Here is a 19,886-nt window from a genome sequence, read left to right as displayed (position 1 = left end):
TTCAGAAACTTTATTTCATATCATTCAATAAAAGAAACATCGTCTATTATTCCACCTGTGACATCCACATGAACACTTGGCCTCGACGCAGGTTTTGATATTGCATTCAGTAGGACAAAACTCGGTGCAATCTGAATCACCGACACATTTCGAAGATGAGATTACTCTCTCAGCAGAGTGTTCAGGGCCAAACGGGCACACACAAACGCCAGCAGAACACTTGCTTGGCAACTCTAAACATTTCTCCTTCCAGTGATCAGCATTACATTTGTCTCTGGTGTTTGGGTTAATATTTGAACTTTGGGCTGAAGGAAGAAAAGCCCGAAAAAGAAGCCCAGGAAACATGACTCTACCCGAAGGCCCAGCATCAAACCCATTTGCCCAGCCAAGGGCAAAATGATGATTCCACATTAAATGCAAAGGCTAGTAGCTTGAAAGAAGTGACACTTGATGGAAATCAGCCTACTCTCAGCCCAAAAGCACTTTCTGGATGGCAGAGTACGTTAATTACTGATGAGTCATTACCCCTCAGCTGCTTTCGGGCAGGAACCAAGTTGCAAGCAGTTAGGCTAATTCGCCTATAAAAGGAGGAAGAGGGCTCAGAGACAAAGACACTCAACCAATCAAACAAACAAATACACAAGCTCTGCTCAAGCCAGATTTGCATACAAAGCTGTAGTGAGCCCTCAACCTCAATCCTTTTTAGGATTAGCCCTCACAAAAGCCATCTTTTGTCTAATTTAATAACTCTGTTGCTCACCAGTAACATCGATTCTCTTGTGTAAATTTATTTGTCATCCATTCTCCCTTGAAACCTTCAAATCCCTGTAGTGGCAAAGAAAAAAAATGGCGAAAGGTCCAGCCTTGCCCGACAAGGTTCAGTCTTGCCCGATTCCCTCTATTTTGTGTTTTAGTTAATAGATCTGGTGTTGTAATGAATTCCCTAGTATGTATTCGAATCATTTTAGGTCTTTTAATGATCTAAAGTTCAGCTTACTCTCAGATCTGGTTTTAATTAAATGGTTTTACTATCTTAAGAGTGAATCCACTTAATGCCTTGATTAGATTCGGACATTTGCCCTTTTACCATACAAGATACACAAAAGTCCTTGATCTCAAGGCATAGAAAAGAATCTAATGTGGACTTAACCAATCCATGACAATCCTTTGATAATGAGAAGTTAGAGTAACTTGGGGTGCAAGTAATCGGCTTAAATCTACACATTTTACATCTGCCATACTGAGATGACAGTGGCACGCCTCAACACTTAAGTTAGTTTTGACTGCGAGCCTCACGGCCTATACTTAAGGCTCGACAAAGGCACATTTCAGAATTAACTATGTCTTCTTCTTGCAACCCGACAAACAAAGCGAGAACCCGATAGTCAACCAAAGTGCCAACTCCGCGGGGAGCTGTGTGCTCGAGCCAGGAACTCCCACAGGCGACATTCCTACCCGAACATAGTTTTGGCACGCCCGGTAAGATCAAATCTTGTATGCCAAAAAGGCGAAGGAATGAACAAACCTTCAGGTGGGGAGCAAAATAGAAATTACCCCACTACACACCAAGATCCAACATGACAAATCTCCTCAAAGACTTGCAAGGACCCATCTTAGCGGAAAGCCTGACTTCTTCTAAGAAGTTAGAAGGAAAAGTTACAAGATAACATCTACAGGCTACCCTGATGGCTATCTTGAAAAGCCTGGAGAAAAGTTATCTAAATATGGAGAAAAACTTTGGGAGAGCTAAAGAAGAAATGGACAAAGGTTGTTCCATGAATCTGCAAAGAAGGTCAAATCTTAAGCACTCTACTCCAGAAAATGATAATGTTTGAAGGACAGCAAACCAGTCTAACCCTACGAAGGAACCAGCTGTTTCCTTGTTCCCTTTACTAAAAGAAGAAGGGGATAAGGAAAAGAACAAGGAAGAAACCAGAGCCAGCTAGTTAGCTTTGAATGAGATCAAGAAGCCTAAATTGTCTGACCCCTTGTCGTTCTCATTGAATAACAAGGGGTAATATGGGCTAGAAATAGTGCAAACATTGGGAGAATCTCAACCTAATGCAGTAACAGGTGCTGATCTTTTTCTACAAGCCCCCGTAAACATGATCAATTTAATGTGGGCAGAGAAAGGGAAAGAAAAAGCTACCGAGGAAGTAAGAGTTGAAAGGCGACAAATTGATAGGTCGACGGAATGAGCTATCAAGTTGCCTGAAAAGCCTAAGGCAGCAATAATTAAAGGGGTGGTTTTGTGCAATAAATGTCAATGTGAGTGCGAGCTTGAAGTACCAGCTGCAAGAGCCATCATCGATCAGGAATTGATCAAGATAAGAGGAAAAGAAGAGCAGGAATCCCACAGAGATATCACACAGGCAGCCAAAAAGGAAACATCTTGGAGTGTCTTCCAGAGATTGGGATGAGACTCTCAACCAAAGAATTTGTCAGAAGTATTCAAAAACTATGAAGCTTCAGAAGAAGTAGAGGACAAGAAGGCCGAGACACAAAGGTGGGTAGACGTAAGGCCACCTTAACCAAGTTATGCCAGTGATGTTAGAATAAAAGAAAAGACAGTGAACCCAGTCACTAAAAAGAATGTTGCCCGACTCGGGCGGAGATGGTATATAGTTGGAAGGGACGGAAAGCCCGTTAAAGAGATGGGAGCTTCCATGATCAGGAGAGTCCAAAGGCAACATAAAGCCTACATGAACTCATTGAAGGCCCCCACCACCTCAAAGACCTCTAAAAATGGAGAGGTAAACAAGGTACCTATTGAAGGAAAGAATCAAATCCGCTGGAGAACCAAGAAGGAGGTAGAGAAAGCCAGTAGCAAGACTGAAGGGGAAGGAGACCATGCACCACTGAGCCTTCACTCGGGAAAATATAGAATCCTAAGTGGAGCCAACACCTAAGTGGAGCCCAGAACCAAGCTGTTTTGGAACAATTTCGCCCGAGAGAGGGATACCTTCACCATTGTTGGTTGATAAGAGCCTAATGCAGGTGCAGAACTTCAACATAACTCGAGAGGAAGCGGTGCCTGAATTAATATTGCCAAAGGAAGCACAAGCCTGGTTAGATGGGTTTATGAACCACATAGGGGGCAAGGAAGGATATGTACCGGGGCTTGGTGACTTCCACGTAAACATGACATATGTTTTATTAGCCATGTTTCGCGCCGAGCATGATCAACTTATCATCATGGAAGGTGATTGCCTGGCGACAGAACCCATGATGGCGCATGTTAGTGTTGAGGATACAGGACAAGGAGAACCTAACCAACTAGATTGCCCGAACAATGGGCACATTTGTATTGCTCGTGGTCAGCTTCTGCTCCTACCATCCTTCTGAATGGGATACCTACGATCCCAAACTTTTGCTTAGATTACTTCACACACAGAGGCTGCTTAGCATTACGGTCTAGTGGTATTTTTCTTCATTTGTAAGTAAAAGGCTTGAGGTTTAAGTTAGAGAGAGAGAAAGAGAGATTAATTACGTTGGATTCCCTCAATAGTAACAAATAAAATCTCTTTTTTAATAGTGAAAACAAAATCTAACTTTCTAACTATGTTCTTATTTAAATAATTTTTTAGCGAAATGGTTTCTGCATGTATTTTCTCCTTTTGCACACTATTTATTTATGTCTCTTGATTCTTTTGTGAACGATAAGTCAAATAACTTGAGATGTTATGGTGTAAGAAATAAGTTGTAAGAAAACAACTTTAGATGTTCTGATGTGCCTTTGGCAACTTCTCTGACTCGTAACTGGAAGAAAATTTGTAGAACGACGATGAGTCAAATACGTTGCCACAGCCATAGTATTCCACAATTTTTCTTCCCTGTTACGTATGACGAGTTTTTTTCATGACAGGTAAAACTGAAAGTACACTCGCTAAAGTTCGAAAGCTGGTACACAACAAATTTGTAAAGACTAGCAGAAAAATGGCAAACATGTATTGCAACTTTTCATACAAATGATTTTAATGTACAAACAGAGTTCAACCACCTCTTTTTCCATCAAAATACAACAGTCTTGTTATCCTCGTAAGGTAATACTCGCAGCTCACAGTATGACTTGATAGCCATCGTTAGGCATTGTTTTTCGAGGTTCTCCGATTTCTGCACAAAAGTCTGCAAGTTATCTCTGTGTGAAACTCTCGCAACCTGCATATTGGATCAAATGTATTATAACTTTATGAATTGCAACAATTACTCTCATTGAATATCAATGCTTGGTTAATAGATCTAATTGCCAAAGCCCCGCCGAGGGGCATTGCGCACAGATATTATTTACAACATATAATCTAAATGCAAGTCTGTTTCTGAACAAATTGCAATAACTACCTAGATGATTTGGTGTATGACCAAACCGCTGGTTGAGTCACCATATAACAGAAGTCAGCAAGAGTTGTACAAATTCTTCAGAAGCATATACTTTTCGTACTACCTTCAATAACAAAATTTACGCACTAACAATTACAGAATGTAACCCACAACCCCTCCATATTAAATTTATAATCATGGTACCAGAACGGAATATTAATTGATGGATTGAGCCACGATGATTCAATAGAGTGCTAAAGCTAACCCAAGGCCCTCTGTGCCTGACCATTTGATCATACTCATAAATGAATGTTATACCTTAAAACCCAGAGAAACATCTGACATGTTTCAGGTTAATTATTCCAGAATCCAAACAGTATTATCTTCAAGGTGCTAACCAGGGACAAGGATTATCAGGTTATCCTCTAAAAACAATTTACCTAGTTAATAAAATGCATCTTGAACTAAGAAATATATTCAAGAAGCTAATAAGGGCATCTTGACTAATTTCAGTAACTGGGTTCACTGCTAATCCTTACACTAGATGGTATCCATCCATCACATGACCTAGAAAGTGACGGGCCTATGTATTGGCCATGCCTTCACTGGTTTTTAATTTCTTATTCTAAACATATGGTACAATATTTGATAACTTGGTACAAATTTTGAAATAAGTAAACGAACCGCCCAAGCTTTAATCAAATTTAGAGCGGCCCCCTTATTCTAGTTCTGCCCCTTGACCTAGCGTTTCCCACAGCACAGAAACACAGTTGTCACACCAAACCTGAAGTATACATGGTTTTATCCAAGATAATTTGGCTTCGCAGTCTTTCAATTCAAATTGTCTCCAGTACCTGAACACAGTGAGTTCAATTTGAGAAGTCCCTACTACCCTGGCGAATTCTATCTGGAATTATTGATCCAAAATGCAGTCGAACATTCGAAAACACTGATTATTGAGAGACGAACATTTACCATATCGTTCCCATATTGTAGTGAGATTCTGACAGTAGGCCACTTGAAAGCATTATGATTTGTAATAAGTTAGAACTTAGATATATTTATGTTTAACTAGGACTATCCCACCCAACCATGTTATGGGTGGGTAGCAAAGTCATTGTTTCCACTATGATCTACATTATAAGTAACTTGGTTCAGCTGTTTGATCTGGTCATATTTTCATCTCAACTTGCCTAGAAAAGACCAAAGCTTTCTATGGATCAAAGTAAATGCGTAATACTATCAAACAACAACAACCACGAGAATAATCAGCAATCAATGCCAAAAATCATCTTATACTGTCAGAGACACAAAACCAAAAATACAGCACAAGGATTTCAAAGCCTAAACAAGGGTAAATTTCATAGCAGCAGTAAAGAACTTCGTATTTACCATCTGTTCAATAATAGGCCCGGCATCAAGTTCTTGCGTCACAAAATGAGTTGTTGCACCAATAAGCTTCACCCCTGCATCAAAAGCCTGCGAACATAATCTAGCAAATTAAACATGTATAGACAGTTAGGATGAAAGTATAGATATACTTTAAAGGGCAACAAACACAGAGAATGACGAGAAGTGTGAACCTGTTTAGATGGTTTTCCACCTTTGAATGATGGCAAAAGGCCATGATGAATGTTAATTATATCCTTTCCATAGCTCTTTAAAAAATCACCGGATAATATCTGCGTAAATAAAAACAATTCTTAAGTTCTTAACTGCTCGTTTAACCCTTTTGCAACAAATAGTCCACCTTCTCTATTCTTTTGTTTCTTCCTTAATTTAAAGAGTTTTTTCTTTATAACATATAGTAATCGTCGAGTAAAAGCTACAAGAGCTGACGCTTTAGGTTTTGATGGATTTCAATCTAACTATTTTGACTGTTATAATGAAAGGACAGGAGAAAGCGTGTTCCTCCAGTCCTCACTACAAACTTCAATAGCCAACCATTTATAAAGTTTGAAATGATAATTGAATGGTGAAAATGTAACCTGATTTACCTGCATGTACCTGGCAAGAACTAAAAAATCAGTGTTTTGAACCAACTCCAGTATCTCCCCTTCTCCTTTGTCATCCTTGGTTGTATTTAGATAATGATAAGGTATACCGTGTCTTTCTAGAAAACGATGCACATGGGTGTTTGGACCTCTATGATGATTACTGAGGAAAAACAGTGCTACAACCACAGTCAAAGTTCTGAGAACCAAAATTATGAACTAAAACAGTGAAAAACCTCCAAAAAGCTCACCTTATTACACAAGTTATATCTACTGGAAGCCTGCCTTCCTGCCACTGATGTAATAAATCTACCAGGCAATGATCCTGCAGCAGCATAAGGACGGTTTTATAATGCACAACACCATAATCTAAAACAGCGTGGGTGTATGACCATCAGTGTGTACACCTATAAGAAACTTTACAAATGGCAACACCTGCTTTGAGACAAGGACACCAATCTTATATTTGGGGTCGAGATTTGGAACCCGGACAACAGATCTGATTGCAGAGTATGTTAACGACAGCTTATGGAAATCCTCATCCATTTCCTTTCTTGGCCATTTAAGAGGATCGAAAATAAATTCGCTGCCAAGTTGCAGAGAGTTAGATTTTTTATCTGTGCACCTGGTTCTATTAAACTAAAGAATACGTGCAATTTGAAATATTGCATCAAACAATAGCAACCTGTCAAACCGACATGCTCCATTGCTCTAAACTGATTCCTGTAAAAAACTGACCTTGGAGTACTTTAATCTTTATTTCCTTTTAACTAGCAAACCCCATTGATTGAATTACTAGATTTCGCATCATAAAAATATCACACAGTAGCAATAACAATCATATAAAATTCACTCCAAGCCTTGACATTTGTCATCAATCCATCCAAACAGAACCAACCAGAAAAATTCATACTTTTTATAAAAAATAAATAAATAAATTTGACTTTGCAAATGAAATCTGAGGAATTTGGCAAATGAATCAAGCAGAAATGGCAAAAGGGTACCTTCTGGAATAAAAAACGTGCTTGTTTTCGGGCACGAAGACGCTGGCGCCGAGAATGTTTCCGCCTTTAGAAGCAATGCAATCCGATAGCTTGGCCACAATCCCAACTGCATCCTATTCCAATAAAACCCATTTTCAATCCCTTATAACCGGTTTGGTTTCCCAGAAAATAGAAAGAGAGAAAATGAAAGCAAATGCAAATCTGCACGCAGAGAGAGAGAGACAGAGAGAGGACTTACGGGGCAATGGAAGACGTGGATTCCGTAGGAGAGAGGGGGGAGAGAAGACGAAGAGTCGAGGGGCTCCCCTGGGAATCTCAAGGACTTGAAGGGCCTCTTGGCAAGTCCGAAAAGCTTGGGGAGGCTTGGAGATGCCCTTTGGACGAGGTTCATTTTCTATCTCTCTCTGTCCGTCTGTGCTGCTAATGGTGGCGCGCCTATCCTTTTTCCTCCTCCACAACTGAAGCTTAAGTCCGTACTCTGATGTCGTTTTTGTTTACAAGTGACTCGCTACCAAGTAGACCTGATATTTTTAACCCGACCCCTTAAAATTAGTATTCAGGTGGGTGATAAACGGGTCAACCCGTTAAATAACGAGTCATTTTGAGTGAACCCGTGAAACCCGTTATTGAGGACTTTGTTTAATTTTAATAGTCCTAGTAGAAAACCCTCAGGGCTCAAGTTCCTCACGTTTCTCTCGCACCGTCGCATGACTTAGCTCTTTTTCTCTCTCTCTAACCTCTCTGTAATCTCTAAAAGTACAAAGAGATCACTCATCGGCCATTGCTGTGCTCCTTCCCTTCCGAATCCACCACACACTCTCTCTCTGGTAAACTCTGATTCTCTTCCACCTCTTCTTTCATGCGTAACAATATACAGATTGAAATTTGTTCATGGGTTGTGCTCATTCCCTTCCACCTTTGGTTTTTTTTTTTATAAATTTTTTGGTTGTGTTTTGGATAATAGATTTTGCTTTTTGTTCATGGGTTTTGTGTAAAATTTGTTCATTTCTATATTCTCCGATTAAAATTTCCATTTTTGGGTAATTTGGAGCTGCTAATTCACCTATTTCTTCACATCGATTAAAAGTAATGGATGACGAAAGAAGAAATGTTTTGCGATTCGTTAAGGCTCATGAAGTTAAAAGTACTGAGTCTGCGATTCGTTAATGCCGAGGTGTGTAATTCGTTAAGGCTCATGTTTTGCGATTCCAAGGTTCATGAAGTTAAAAGTATTGAATTTTCTTTGTTTTGGTTGGTTTTTGGATTGGAATTGGGTTGTTGTTGTTGTTTGGTTTTACTGAAATTGATACGAACAACATAAGTTACTACTCAGTAAGTTTCTATATCCTCCCTGTATAGGCATCTTGCTCATACTTACATATTTCCATCTATTTTTCTCCTAGCCTTCGAAATGTTTCCCTTTTAGGTGCTTCTTATATTCTATATTCATAGGTACTTACTGCTTAGTAATTAATTTGATTGAGACTTGAGACCCTGTAGTGAATTCCCCAGACTTGAGACTCTAGAGTTTGGGTTGGATGTTTATTGTTTTCCTCTATTACATTGAACTTTAGTAATTAATTTGAAGTCATACTTTATATTTACTGTCTTGACATTGCATAGTTTCCCTCTCACAAATAGGTAGCTTTTTCTCATTTCGGAATAGATCATTTGAATACTTTAGTGACACAAACTGATCCTTACAGCAAGTAAGAGATGAGCGATTGGCAGGAAGGACTTCGCCTAACAGGCTTGATACTTTGCCCCTTCTAGCTTTAAGTAGGGAAGAAGATGACTTTACAAGGGAGTCTTGACCAACTACTGTTGCCTACAGGTACAAATAACTAAGAAGCAGATCGCAGTAATACATTATGAAACTAATGACATATCATTTATCGGTGTCTATCTGTGGAGGTACTGATAGTGATAAAGGATTCACCTTCGGTAGAAACTAGTCCAGATCTAATTTTTTCCGGTGGTTCCTCAATTTTCAACTCATATATTTTGACTCATAATGATGTTTCCTTCTCTCTTTTGTTTTTAAATTATGTCTCTTGTTTTTGCATTGATTAGGTCTTAGGTTAAATCTTTAGTTTCGAGGCTGTTATCGATTGTCGACGAGAGAAAGAACAGGCATTGATTAGTTCTTAGTTAGTTTTCGTCCCTGTAACTACATCAATTGATAGCATGCCATTTCCTTAAAGACATTAATGTTTTGTTTTGTTTTTTGCTCTCTTTGAGTATAGTAGTTTTTTCTTTTCTGCTCTCAAATTGCATCTCAGCTTGTTAGTAGTATTAGTCTTGAGTAAGCATGGTATGTATTTTAACTTGTTCTTTTAAAGATATTTTTCTGTGATGTTTAATGATTAGGATGGATTGTGCAAGATTAATACTTACTTTTATTGTGACAAGCTTCTTACTAATGGAAATTTCACTTGTCAAGGAAATTTCACTTAAGGTGAATGTTGAAGGCAAAAAAGGAGCAGAGGATGTAATGCAAGAAGAAGGTTGGCAAAAAAGCAGCAGAGAACGCAATCATGCAATGCAAGAAGAAATAGAGCCACTGTAGACTTTGTAGTGAGACATTGATTGAGACTTGAGAAAGAGAATTACTGTGTTTTACTTAAACAATTTCCCAATCTACGTTAAGATTCGGAGACGCATGTAATTGATAGAAAGTCGAATTCTACTATATAAAAACACAATCATGCTAGTGTCAGGTTAATTTAATCAGTTGTTATCCATTTTATTGGCCTATTAATCAACTTGATGTTCAAAATGTGTTTCTACATGGTTCTTTGGGTGAGGAAGTTTATATGTGGCAACCTCCTGGTTTATTGATCATCAACGCTCGTTGCAACCATGGGTCGTGGTTGTAATTGTTTCATTTAGTTCTTGAGGCAAAGTAGACATGACAGACATAAACATGTTTTGTGACATTCCCAATCTTGTATTCTTGTGCATCGTAATGAAGCTCTAGGTGTTCATCAAATCACTCCAGGAATGAAGGAAGGAGGTGGCTAGCACAAGCACTAGAATGCTAAAAATGGGTGTAATTGATTTGGATGAAATGTGTAAAAAAAAAAAAAAAAAAAAAGGTTAATGGGTGAAACGGGTTGGGTTTGGGTGACCCGTTAGCTTAACGGGTTAGGTTTAACCCGATCTAAACCCAATAAACGGGTGGGGAGTGGGCTTAACCTCACAATGGGTTAGCAATAATATGGTTCAAATTTGCATTGGCGAAAATTGAATCTAGGACCTCTCACTTACAAGTGAAGAGGAATACCACTAGATCGTAGTACTGAGTGATAAGAAAGCAGGGAAACTTACGCTTTTCTGATTTCATATGCGTAAATAAATATGGGAAAAAGTTAAGGAGTGCAATGATTCTCATCCTCATATTTTAGTAAACACAAAACTCAAGGATAAAAATGATTCAAATTCCTATTCTTGTAAATAAGCATGCCGTTAGCGCAAAACTCTTTTAGGTATTTGAAGGATGTTGAGCGGCAAGGCCTTCATTAATTAAATTGTTGAATAGAAATTCAACGGTTGTTGTGGCTTATTTTATCTGAGAGGGGAGAGAGGATGTGTTATTCCTCCTACGTGCCTTTATTTATAGTAATAAGAGAGGGAAGAATCCTTCTCCTCCAAGGAATATAAGTCCTAATAAGGAAGAATAACTAGTATCAAATCTAATCTAGGATTTACACTATCATACTTAAATACAATGTTCATAACATTCCCCCTTGAGTGTTTAAATACTCAAGTAGATTCGGCATCATGTAGAGTTGATGAAGTCGACTCGTCAACACTAATTCTAGGAACACGCTAGTCTCAAAGTAAAGTAGGAACTCGCATATGGAACTAAGTCTCACAAAAAAACCCAATGGCTATGGTAAAATCCAAGTAAGGACAAAAACCATAGTCTAAGGAAAAATTGCTTGAGAAAATGCAAAGTTAAATGAAACGTCTAAGGGACATCATCAAGAATATGATAACCCCAAGGTGGGTGCTTTGTTAAAACCTCGTTAGGTAGCAAAAACCCAAAGAGAAAAATACTCTTAATCATAGGGAAAAAGAGTACATGAAGATCAAGCAAGTATACTTCAGGATACTCTCCCTGAGTTTGACATAATTCCAAAGAGAACTAACAGTGTTATAACTCAGAAAGTTTATGCATACCTATTCCTTGAACAAGCTTCTGAAACGTCGCATTCGGTAGTGATTTGGTGAATAGGTCGGCCAGATTATCTTTTGAATGGATTTGCATGACTTCAATCTTTTGATGCTCATGTTGTTGATGTGAGAAGAAGAACTTTGACGCAATGTGTTTGGGGTTGTCTCCTCTGATGTAAATCTATTTTAGATGCTCGATGCATGATGTGTTATCTTCATAGATCGTAGTCGGGACTTCAACGACAAAGTAAATATTCCAGGAGCTTTGAATATGGCCCACAACTGCTCTCAGACAAAAGCATTCCTGAGTTACTTCATGTAAGGCGAGAATTTCAGCATGGTTAGACGAAGTGGCAACTATGGTCTATTTAGTTGACCTCTAAGAGATTGCGGTGCCTCTAACTGTAAAGACATGACCCGTTTAAGAGCGCGATTTGTGCAGATTAGATAAGTATCATTTGTCGGCATAACCAACAAGGCTAGAATCGACTTGAGATAAGAGGTGTGGCATCTCTTGAGGATCCGTAGGGGTAGAACAAGCCCGGATCTGTAATCCCTTTATGGTACCAAAATATGTCTTTAACAATAGTTCAGTGTTTGTGTGTCGGTGCATTATTGTATCTTACCAAAAGATTAACATGAATGAGATATCAGGTCTAGTGCATTGAGCTAAGTACAATAAAGTGCCTATCATACTTAGATAAGGAACTTTGACCTCCAAATCTCTTCATCATCCTCCTTCGGACTAAAGGGATCTCGTTTTGCATTTAGCAATCAAATGACCATATGAGTACTTGAAGGCTTCACTTTATCCTCGTTAAAGCGGCGCAACACCTTCTGGGTGTAGTTCGATCGATGTATAAAGATTCCATCCTAACGATGCTCTATCTCGAGATTCAGATAGTATCGAGTCTTTCTTAGATTTTTCATCTCAAATTCTAACTTCAAGTGTGCAGCAGTTCTCTCGTTCTCTTTAGGAGTTTCGATAAGGTTCATGTCGTCGATATAAACTGCAACAATCGCAAGTGACTTCTTAATGAACACGCAAAGGCATAGTTCATTGTTCATATATCCTTGACTAGTCAAATACTCACTCAAATGGTTATACCATATTCTTCGAGATTGCTTCAAACCATAGAGTGAGCGCATCAGCCGAATTGAGAGCGTGTTCCGAAGTTATGGAAATATTTGATCTAGTCAATGTAAGTCATTTGGGAACTTTGATAAAAAAAAAATTCATATCAAAATCCCTATAGAGATACGTAGTTACTATGTCCATTAGTTGCATACTCTGTTTTTCGAAACCTACCAAACTGATAAGGTAGTGAAAAGTAATCACATCCATAATGGGTGAATAAGTTTCGTCATATCAATTCGTTTGTAACGCACAATTTTGTTCTTCTCATTATGCTTCTGAACGAAAACCCACTTGTAGCTGATGAGCTTCATATGTGAAGGAGTAGGAGTTACAGGTCCAAACACCTTATGATTCGCAAACGAATTGAGTTTGACATGGATTGCTTGTTTTCAGTTTGACCAATTAGTTATACGTCGACATTCATTAGTAATTACTGCATATGCTAATGCATCGTTGATGATCATCTCGTTTCTACACCAAACATCATCTAAGCTAGCATAATGGACCAAAATCTCTCGATTTTCAGGAGGTGGATTTGTTTTTTCAAGGATGCTTCCGTAATCTAGAATTTCCTCATGACTTGGATAGAATGAGTAAGCGATAATCGAATTCACGATAAGCTCAACAACATGTAACGTGGGTTTCCTCTTCCAGGGGTGTGAATCATTTGAACCAAGTGGTCTGCCACGCTTTTGTGTAGGGGCAGAGGATTGGTAAGCCGCTAATGTACGTGGATCGGCCAAGGTGGCATCCCGGGCCTCCAAGAGGGAAGTCCGTCGTACATTTGGTACATCTATCTTTGTAGGCACATTTGCAGCTGGAATGTGTGATCTTGTCACTCGTACTAGATCCGTGAAAGCATCTGGCATGCTCTGAGCTATGCTCTGAAGATCTAATAGGTGCTGATGCGAAATAGATAAGCACACAAATTAAACCCTCTTTTTGTCAAATTGTAGCAAAGATGTAAGTAGGGATCGTTCTAAACCGGGGATTAGGAGGGATTGCTAAACACTTGGAAACTGACTTAAAAACTCAAAAACAAAGTTTAAAACACTAAACTAGACTCAAAGAATGCAAAAGTAAAGGTTAAAACACTTAAACAAACCTAAAACTCAAAACAGCAACTAGAAGGCTCAAAACTGCCTAAAAACCACTTTCTGGGCAGTTTTGAGCACCTACACTAATTTGGACGAAATTTGATGAAAACTTGAATCAAAATACTTAGAAACACAAATCAAAACACTTTCTAACTAATCTAAGACTTCAAATTAAAGGGGGATTTGTTTTGGACGAAAATTTAACACAAAAACAGAACTTTAACTAACACAGATTGTAAAAACGATTTTGGTGAAAAAGGATGGATAAAAGGCTAGTTAGGAGGTTCTTCTCCACACATGTCACACTTGCAAATAAAATGATTTTCAGTTGTTCTTCAAATAAATTATGAATACTCAACGCCCCAAATTAACCGTGAATTGCACTAATTAACCCTCAGTTTTTCCACAAGTTATTAGGTTGGATGATTGCATACGACAACCCAAAACATTCCCTACAAGTTCCCTACATGAATTGCATAATAGAGATACAAGCACGAATCATTACGTTCTATGAAAAACATAAGCATTGACGAAGCATTTGTTACTATGAATTGCATGAAACTTATGCTAAGAATTCATTCAACGCAATCGTTTTCAAGCGACCTTCACTACTTGTGATTATAAGATTGTAACTATTAGGTGAAACTCCCTCATAATCTAGCATCATATTCATGCATGAAAACTAAGCGTGCACTCTCAATCAACATACACAAATAAATTATCAATCAAATAGATGAACGAATTAAATCCACAACTTATGAAATAACAACTGAATGTAATCAAATCATATTGCAAGCATGTACATGGTTTCGAATTACCCCCCAACTAAGGGGGTTTAGTTCTTCATACTCACAACACAAAGTTTATTGAATTGAAACATCGAAGACATAAGAAAGATTACACCTAAAACGCCCAAGAATTCCACTTTGAATTTCTGACTTCAAGCTCCTCTTTCTTCTTCTCCTTGCTGCGGCAGAGAGGGTTTAGGGTGATTTTGGATGTGATTTTGGTTTTAGAAGGGAGTTAGGATGGTATGGTGGTGCGGCAAGGGGTATGGATGGTGTATGGAGGTGTAGGATGGTGGCTAGAGGTGTGGACTGGTTGCGGCAAGGAGTGGGGAGTGGCTGGTTTGTATGGAGGAGTGGCGGCTAGGGGTTCTAAGGGTGATGATGGCTGCGGCAAGGTGGGGAAATAAGGTTGGATGAATTTCTGAATTGTGTAGAGGGTGGATCTTCGGCCAAAGGAGTAAAACACATATATATAGGCACCTAAAACCCTAATGAAATCAGATTGAAACAATGGGCTAGGGTTAAGGTTTGTAAAATAAGGCTTCTAGGATGGAAAGGTGCGGCATGGGCTTAGGGTAAACAATCAGATTTTTGCATGTGAACAAGGCCTAGGTGCGGCTGATTAAGTGGCTAGGGTTAGGGTTTAGGTGCGACATAGGTCCAAGAAGTAAGGATGGGTCATCCAAAAGCCCAAAGCCGAGAATAGAAACTCACGAAAATGGAAACCTCCAAGAATAGAAACTTCCAACTTTAGAAACTTTGGTTGCCAATTCCGATTTAGGAAAGATCAAACCCAAAATGGAAACTTTTAGGCTTAGCTTTCCTACTTGAAGTAGGAAACCTCAAATCTTCAATTCTTCAATTCCATCCCAACCTTGTGTTCCAAGCATGTCCTTTTCAATCCAAGCTCATATTTTGCTCCAAAAGCTCCAACTTGCATCATTTCATGTAATATGTCCTTTAAACCTGAAAACACATGAAAGTAGCTTAAAAGACTACTTTAACGAAGAAAACATAACAAAGATGCATAAGAACTAGCTAACTAAGGCGCATAAATATGCTCCTATCAGGTGCTACATTTTAGTTTCAGATTGAGCGGTGTAGGGATCTAAATGAGACAAAGTTGGAGTTGTCAAAGATAATTTGCATCATTTTTCAGGAACGGTGACATTCTTATCTCCCCTTAACAATGGGAAGACTATCTTATAAGTGACAATCAGCGAAACGAATGGTAAAAAGATCGTTTGTCAAAGGTTTTAAGTAACAAATAATTGAAGGAGAATCATATCCGAAATAGATTCTCATCCTTTGCTAAGGCCCCATTTTGTACGTAAGAGCGACAAAATCGGCATATAAACTGCACAACCAAAAACACGCAGATGTGATATGTCAAGTTCGTATTTGGTAACCAACTGAAGGGCGCTATATTGTTGTGTCGCAACAGGCCTCAAGCGGACCAACATGGTTGCATACAATATTGCATGGCCCCAAGCAGTGATCAAGAGCTTGGTACGTATGACCAACGATCGAGCAATCATTTGTAAGCGCTTAATGAATGCCTTTACCAGGCCTTTATGGGTGTGAACATAAGGTACAAGATGTTCAACTTCAACCCTAACTGACATACAATAGCAATCAAAAGTTTTAGATGTGAATTCTCCAGCATTATCCAATTAAATAGATTTGATCGGATAATTAGGGTGGTGAGTCCTGAGCTTAATAACTTGTGCCAACGGTTTGGAGAATGCAGTGTTCCTTGTGGACAACAAGCACACGTGTGACAATGTGCAGAAGCGTCAACCAATACCATAAAATATCTAAGTGGTTCGCAAGGAGGGTGAATCGGTCCACAAATGTCCCTCTGAATCCTTTGTAGAAAAATAGGAGGATTCGAACGAATTTTGTTATAAGAAGGCTTAATAATAAGTTTTCCCATAAAGTAGGTTTGACATGCAATTCCTTGCATCGAACATAAATTTTGGGTTGTGGATGCCTTTGTGAAGATTTGAGGATATAGTGCATCATTGTTTATCGAGGGTGTCCCAAACAATCATGCCAAAGTGTAATTTCGTGCGCGGTCCCTGAGGTAGGGCCAGCCACATAATGGCTTTCTATAGGGCATATGGTTGTAGTATACAAACCACTCGGGATACGCTCCATCTTCTCTAGAATACGCTTCTGGCCATATTCGTAGGAAATTATGCACAAAAATTCAACTCCACTTTCTACATAGGTTTCAGTATGGTAATTATTATCTCTAATGTTCTTGAACTCAACAATGTTCTTCCAGAACGTGGAGAATAAAATGCATCTTCAGTGGTCAAGATTGTACCATTGGACAACATTATACGTGTCTTACTGTATTCTTCAATCAGGTTGGATGAGCTTGAAAGAGTTGTCAGAGGTGCATTCTTAGGTACGAAGTTAGTGAAATATATGCGTTCACACAAAACGGTATGTAGTTGCATTATCTTCCAAACAACTAACTTTCCTAATAGTCATACCTAGAACAAAAAATTAATTTGAATCGGTCACATGCATAAAAGTTCTAAAAATAAATATCCATTCAAAATAATTTAAGTATCAAAGGGTGGTAATTAAAAAAAAAACTTAATATCCAAAAACAAATCACCAACAAATAATAAGCTAAAAACAGATCATGTATAAAATTCTAATCTTCCATAGGGGTGGGTAATAGCCTCTTGAAAGTTGAAAACCTACATTTTGGTACTCTTCAATTCATCCACTAGCATAAAGTTCGATTCAAACTTCTTACGATGAGAATGATATTCAGCTACAACCTTCTAGGTAGCACAGCAAACACGGGACCAATGTTTCTTTGAACCACAGTGGTACCACAGGTACGCATCCATGGTGTTAGGTGTTTTGCCCTTATTCTTAAAGTTTGAGGACTTATGAGGGAGGTTAGGGCACTTCTGGGCTTGGTTTCCTCCCTTAGATGGGCTTTGGCTTTATTGACCTTGATGGGGTGGCTTCTAGCCGCCCCTACTACTCTTATGTTGGCGTTTTGGGCATTGGTTTGTGCTATAATGTGCTTCAGGCACAACAGTCACCCCAGTAGGTCGAGCTTGATGATTTTTCATCAACAACTGATTATGCTTTTCAGCGAAAAGTAAAACAGAGATCAAATATGAAAACTTAGTGAATTTCTTAGCCCTATATTATTGTTGCAGGACAATATTGGTAGCAGAGAAGGTCGAATAGACATTCTCTAAGAGATCCTCTTCAGTTAAGTTTTCGTTACAGAACTTGAGAAGTGATCGGATTCGACAAACTTTAGAATTATATTTATTCATAGACTTAAAGTCTTGGAACTGTAGATGCTGCCAGTCGTGTCTTGCTTCAGGTAAGAAGATGTCATTTTGGCTATTGAATCGATCAACCAAATCGATCCAAAATGCTTGTGGATCTTCTTGAGTAAGGTACTTGGTTTGTGCATCATAAATGTGCCTTCGAAGGAAGATCATGTTAGTGGCTTTCTCAGCTTCACCAATTGGGTTGTCCATCTCATCTTCAATGGCAGGACGTAAATTCTTTGTGATGAAGTGGAGCTTCACATCTTGGACCCAGTTGAAGTAGTTTCTTCTAGACACCTCTAAAGTGGTGAAGTCGAGTTTGTTCAAATTCGACATGTCCCTATCACAAAATTAATGGACAGGAATGTGGTTAGTGTAATGGAGAAAGAATTGAACCATTCACATATGAGTAGAACATTCAGGTTCTAATAGACATTTATTGGTTTAAATTTACATGAAAAAACTTCGGGTTTTTATGGGTGATATTTTAAAGGAAAACTTCAGGTTTTCAAACAAGGCATTTTCTAGGAACTTCAGGTTTCGAAAGAATTATGAACTTCAGGTTCATATGTTCCAGAAGACAAACACAAATATATATATACAGAAATATGCAACAAGGAAATATGCAAATAGATATTCAGGTCTAGAATTATAATTGAATTAATTATTTGGACTTCGGGCCAATAATAAAGTGTGGGTGAAAAATTATAAAACCCAAAAATGCCTGAAAAAATGGGCAATTAAACTCAGGGCCCAAAAAATAATGGCTAAAGCCCATGGGTGGGCTGAGCAAATTGAGACCATACAGTTAAGGCCCAATAAAATGGGCTGGGTTGATATGGGTAACATGCCTAAGAACAGAGGCCCAAAAGGAGCTCTCATCTGGTGCGGCAAGGAGCAAGCTAGGGCTGCATGCCCTATCTGAATGTATGCTTCGGTGCTTCACAGTGTACGGGTACTCGGGGACGCAATCCTATGTGTCGGGAACATCACAACCTTATAGGGGGCCGTGATAAGGTGTGTCATGGTGTAGGTGCACCGACTCACCAACTATGGGCATGGATCTTGTGTGGTTATGTGAACTGGGACACCATAACCCTATCTGTTGTGTCACATGGGTCAAGTGTGGGCTGCAATATGCAAGCCCAAAGACAATAATTGGTTTTAGCTTTGGGCTCTAAGGAACCAAGCCCTAACTCGTAGTTGGGTGTGCTCGTTGGGAAAGAAGACCAGCACCACCGTTTCAGGCAACCGTGTTTTGGGACAAACAAAATCTCGGGGCAAGTTCATGAATCAACGGGGATCACGAATATGAACAGAGGTAAGGAAATCTCAACGTTTCAACCAAAAACCCTAGAAAGCCCATGGCTCTGGCTTGTGGTCTTGCGGCTCAGCATAGCTACATAGGTTACAGGTTGGTGCTGGCGGCTTGATGCGGCGTGGCATGGTGGTGACGGGATGTGTTTCTTGAAAAACCCTAATTTTAATTTTTTTTTTCAAATTTCCAAATTATAATTCAATGCACATTCAACATATAATTCAATGCATGAACATATATTTGATGCAATTCATGGCAATATCAATTCACATAATTCAACAATTATGGATATAATGCATACACAATTTATGTAGAATCTACAATTCAAAAAACTTGAAGTTGGGTCATGCATTATGGTGAATGTTCATGCTATTAGGGCTGCAAAAATATTGAGATAAAAACTGTTGTTTTGGAAGAACCTGATTGCGTGATGATATTGATGAACTGGTTTGATGCAAAAAACTTTCATGTCTGATTTCTAAGTGCAGCGGTATGAGCGTGTTGATAACGTGTTGTGGCTTATTTTATCTGACAGGGGAGAGAGGGGGCGCACGACAGAGAGAGAGTAGCGAGATATGTGTTTGTAGGGTTGTGTAGAGGATGTGTTATTCCTCCTACGCAATGCCTTTATTTATAGTAATAAGGGAGGGAAGAATCCTTCTCCTCCAAGGAATACAAGTCTTAATATGGAAGAAGAATTAGTATCAAATCTAATGTAGGATTTACACAATCAC

The 19,886-nt window shown here is 38.8% G+C and overlaps 1 protein-coding gene and 1 long non-coding RNA gene across 5 annotated transcripts; one reads left to right on the top strand and one right to left on the bottom strand.

Moving 5' to 3' along the window:
* Nucleotides 1–3,937: 3,937 nt before the first annotated feature.
* On the bottom strand, nucleotides 3,938–7,790 carry LOC126625989 (formyltetrahydrofolate deformylase 1, mitochondrial). Of its 4 annotated transcripts, none has more exons than XM_050295132.1 (8): nucleotides 7,554–7,789; nucleotides 7,316–7,428; nucleotides 6,747–6,897; nucleotides 6,563–6,636; nucleotides 6,315–6,474; nucleotides 5,901–5,999; nucleotides 5,710–5,796; nucleotides 3,938–4,158 (listed from the first exon to the last, which is right to left on the bottom strand). In XM_050295132.1, exons 1-8 carry the CDS (start codon nucleotides 7,704–7,706, stop codon nucleotides 4,012–4,014), a joined length of 984 nt encoding a protein of 327 aa, XP_050151089.1. In that variant the 5' UTR covers nucleotides 7,707–7,789; the 3' UTR covers nucleotides 3,938–4,011. The 4 variants fall into 4 exon arrangements, 2 of the variants coding, with proteins under 2 accessions (XP_050151089.1, XP_050151090.1); XR_007624554.1 differs by having other exon boundaries at nucleotides 4,004–4,158; nucleotides 5,710–5,809; nucleotides 7,554–7,790; XR_007624555.1 differs by lacking the exon at nucleotides 3,938–4,158 and adding an exon at nucleotides 4,792–5,171 and having other exon boundaries at nucleotides 5,710–5,809; nucleotides 7,554–7,790.
* Nucleotides 7,791–7,914: 124 nt separating this feature from the next.
* On the top strand, nucleotides 7,915–10,094 carry LOC126625992 (uncharacterized). The gene is made up of 2 exons (XR_007624556.1): nucleotides 7,915–8,142; nucleotides 9,759–10,094. It is a non-coding gene; the product is annotated as an uncharacterized LOC126625992 (long non-coding RNA).
* Nucleotides 10,095–19,886: the final 9,792 nt, after the last annotated feature.

Source organism: Malus sylvestris, chromosome 6 (assembly GCF_916048215.2).
Source record: "Malus sylvestris chromosome 6, drMalSylv7.2, whole genome shotgun sequence".
Lineage (NCBI taxonomy): Eukaryota > Viridiplantae > Streptophyta > Magnoliopsida > Rosales > Rosaceae > Malus > Malus sylvestris.
The sequence above is the reverse complement of the archived record's forward strand: the minus strand, read 5'-3'. Positions and strand labels throughout refer to the sequence as shown.

What these genes read in the sequence shown, in the direction of transcription:
- LOC126625989 (XM_050295132.1), bottom strand. Translation starts at nt 7,706, where the DNA reads ATGAACCTCGTCCAAAGGGCATCTCCAAGCCTCCCCAAGCTTTTCGGA. An exon ending in TCCACGTCTTCCATTGCCCC is followed by an intron (nt 7,429 to 7,553) that starts GTAAGTCCTCTC and finishes TTATTGGAATAG; the next exon opens with GATGCAGTTGGGATTGTGGC. An exon ending in GGCCTATTATTGAACAGATG is followed by an intron (nt 4,159 to 5,709) that starts GTAAATACGAAG and finishes TCCAATATGCAG; the next exon opens with GTTGCGAGAGTTTCACACAG.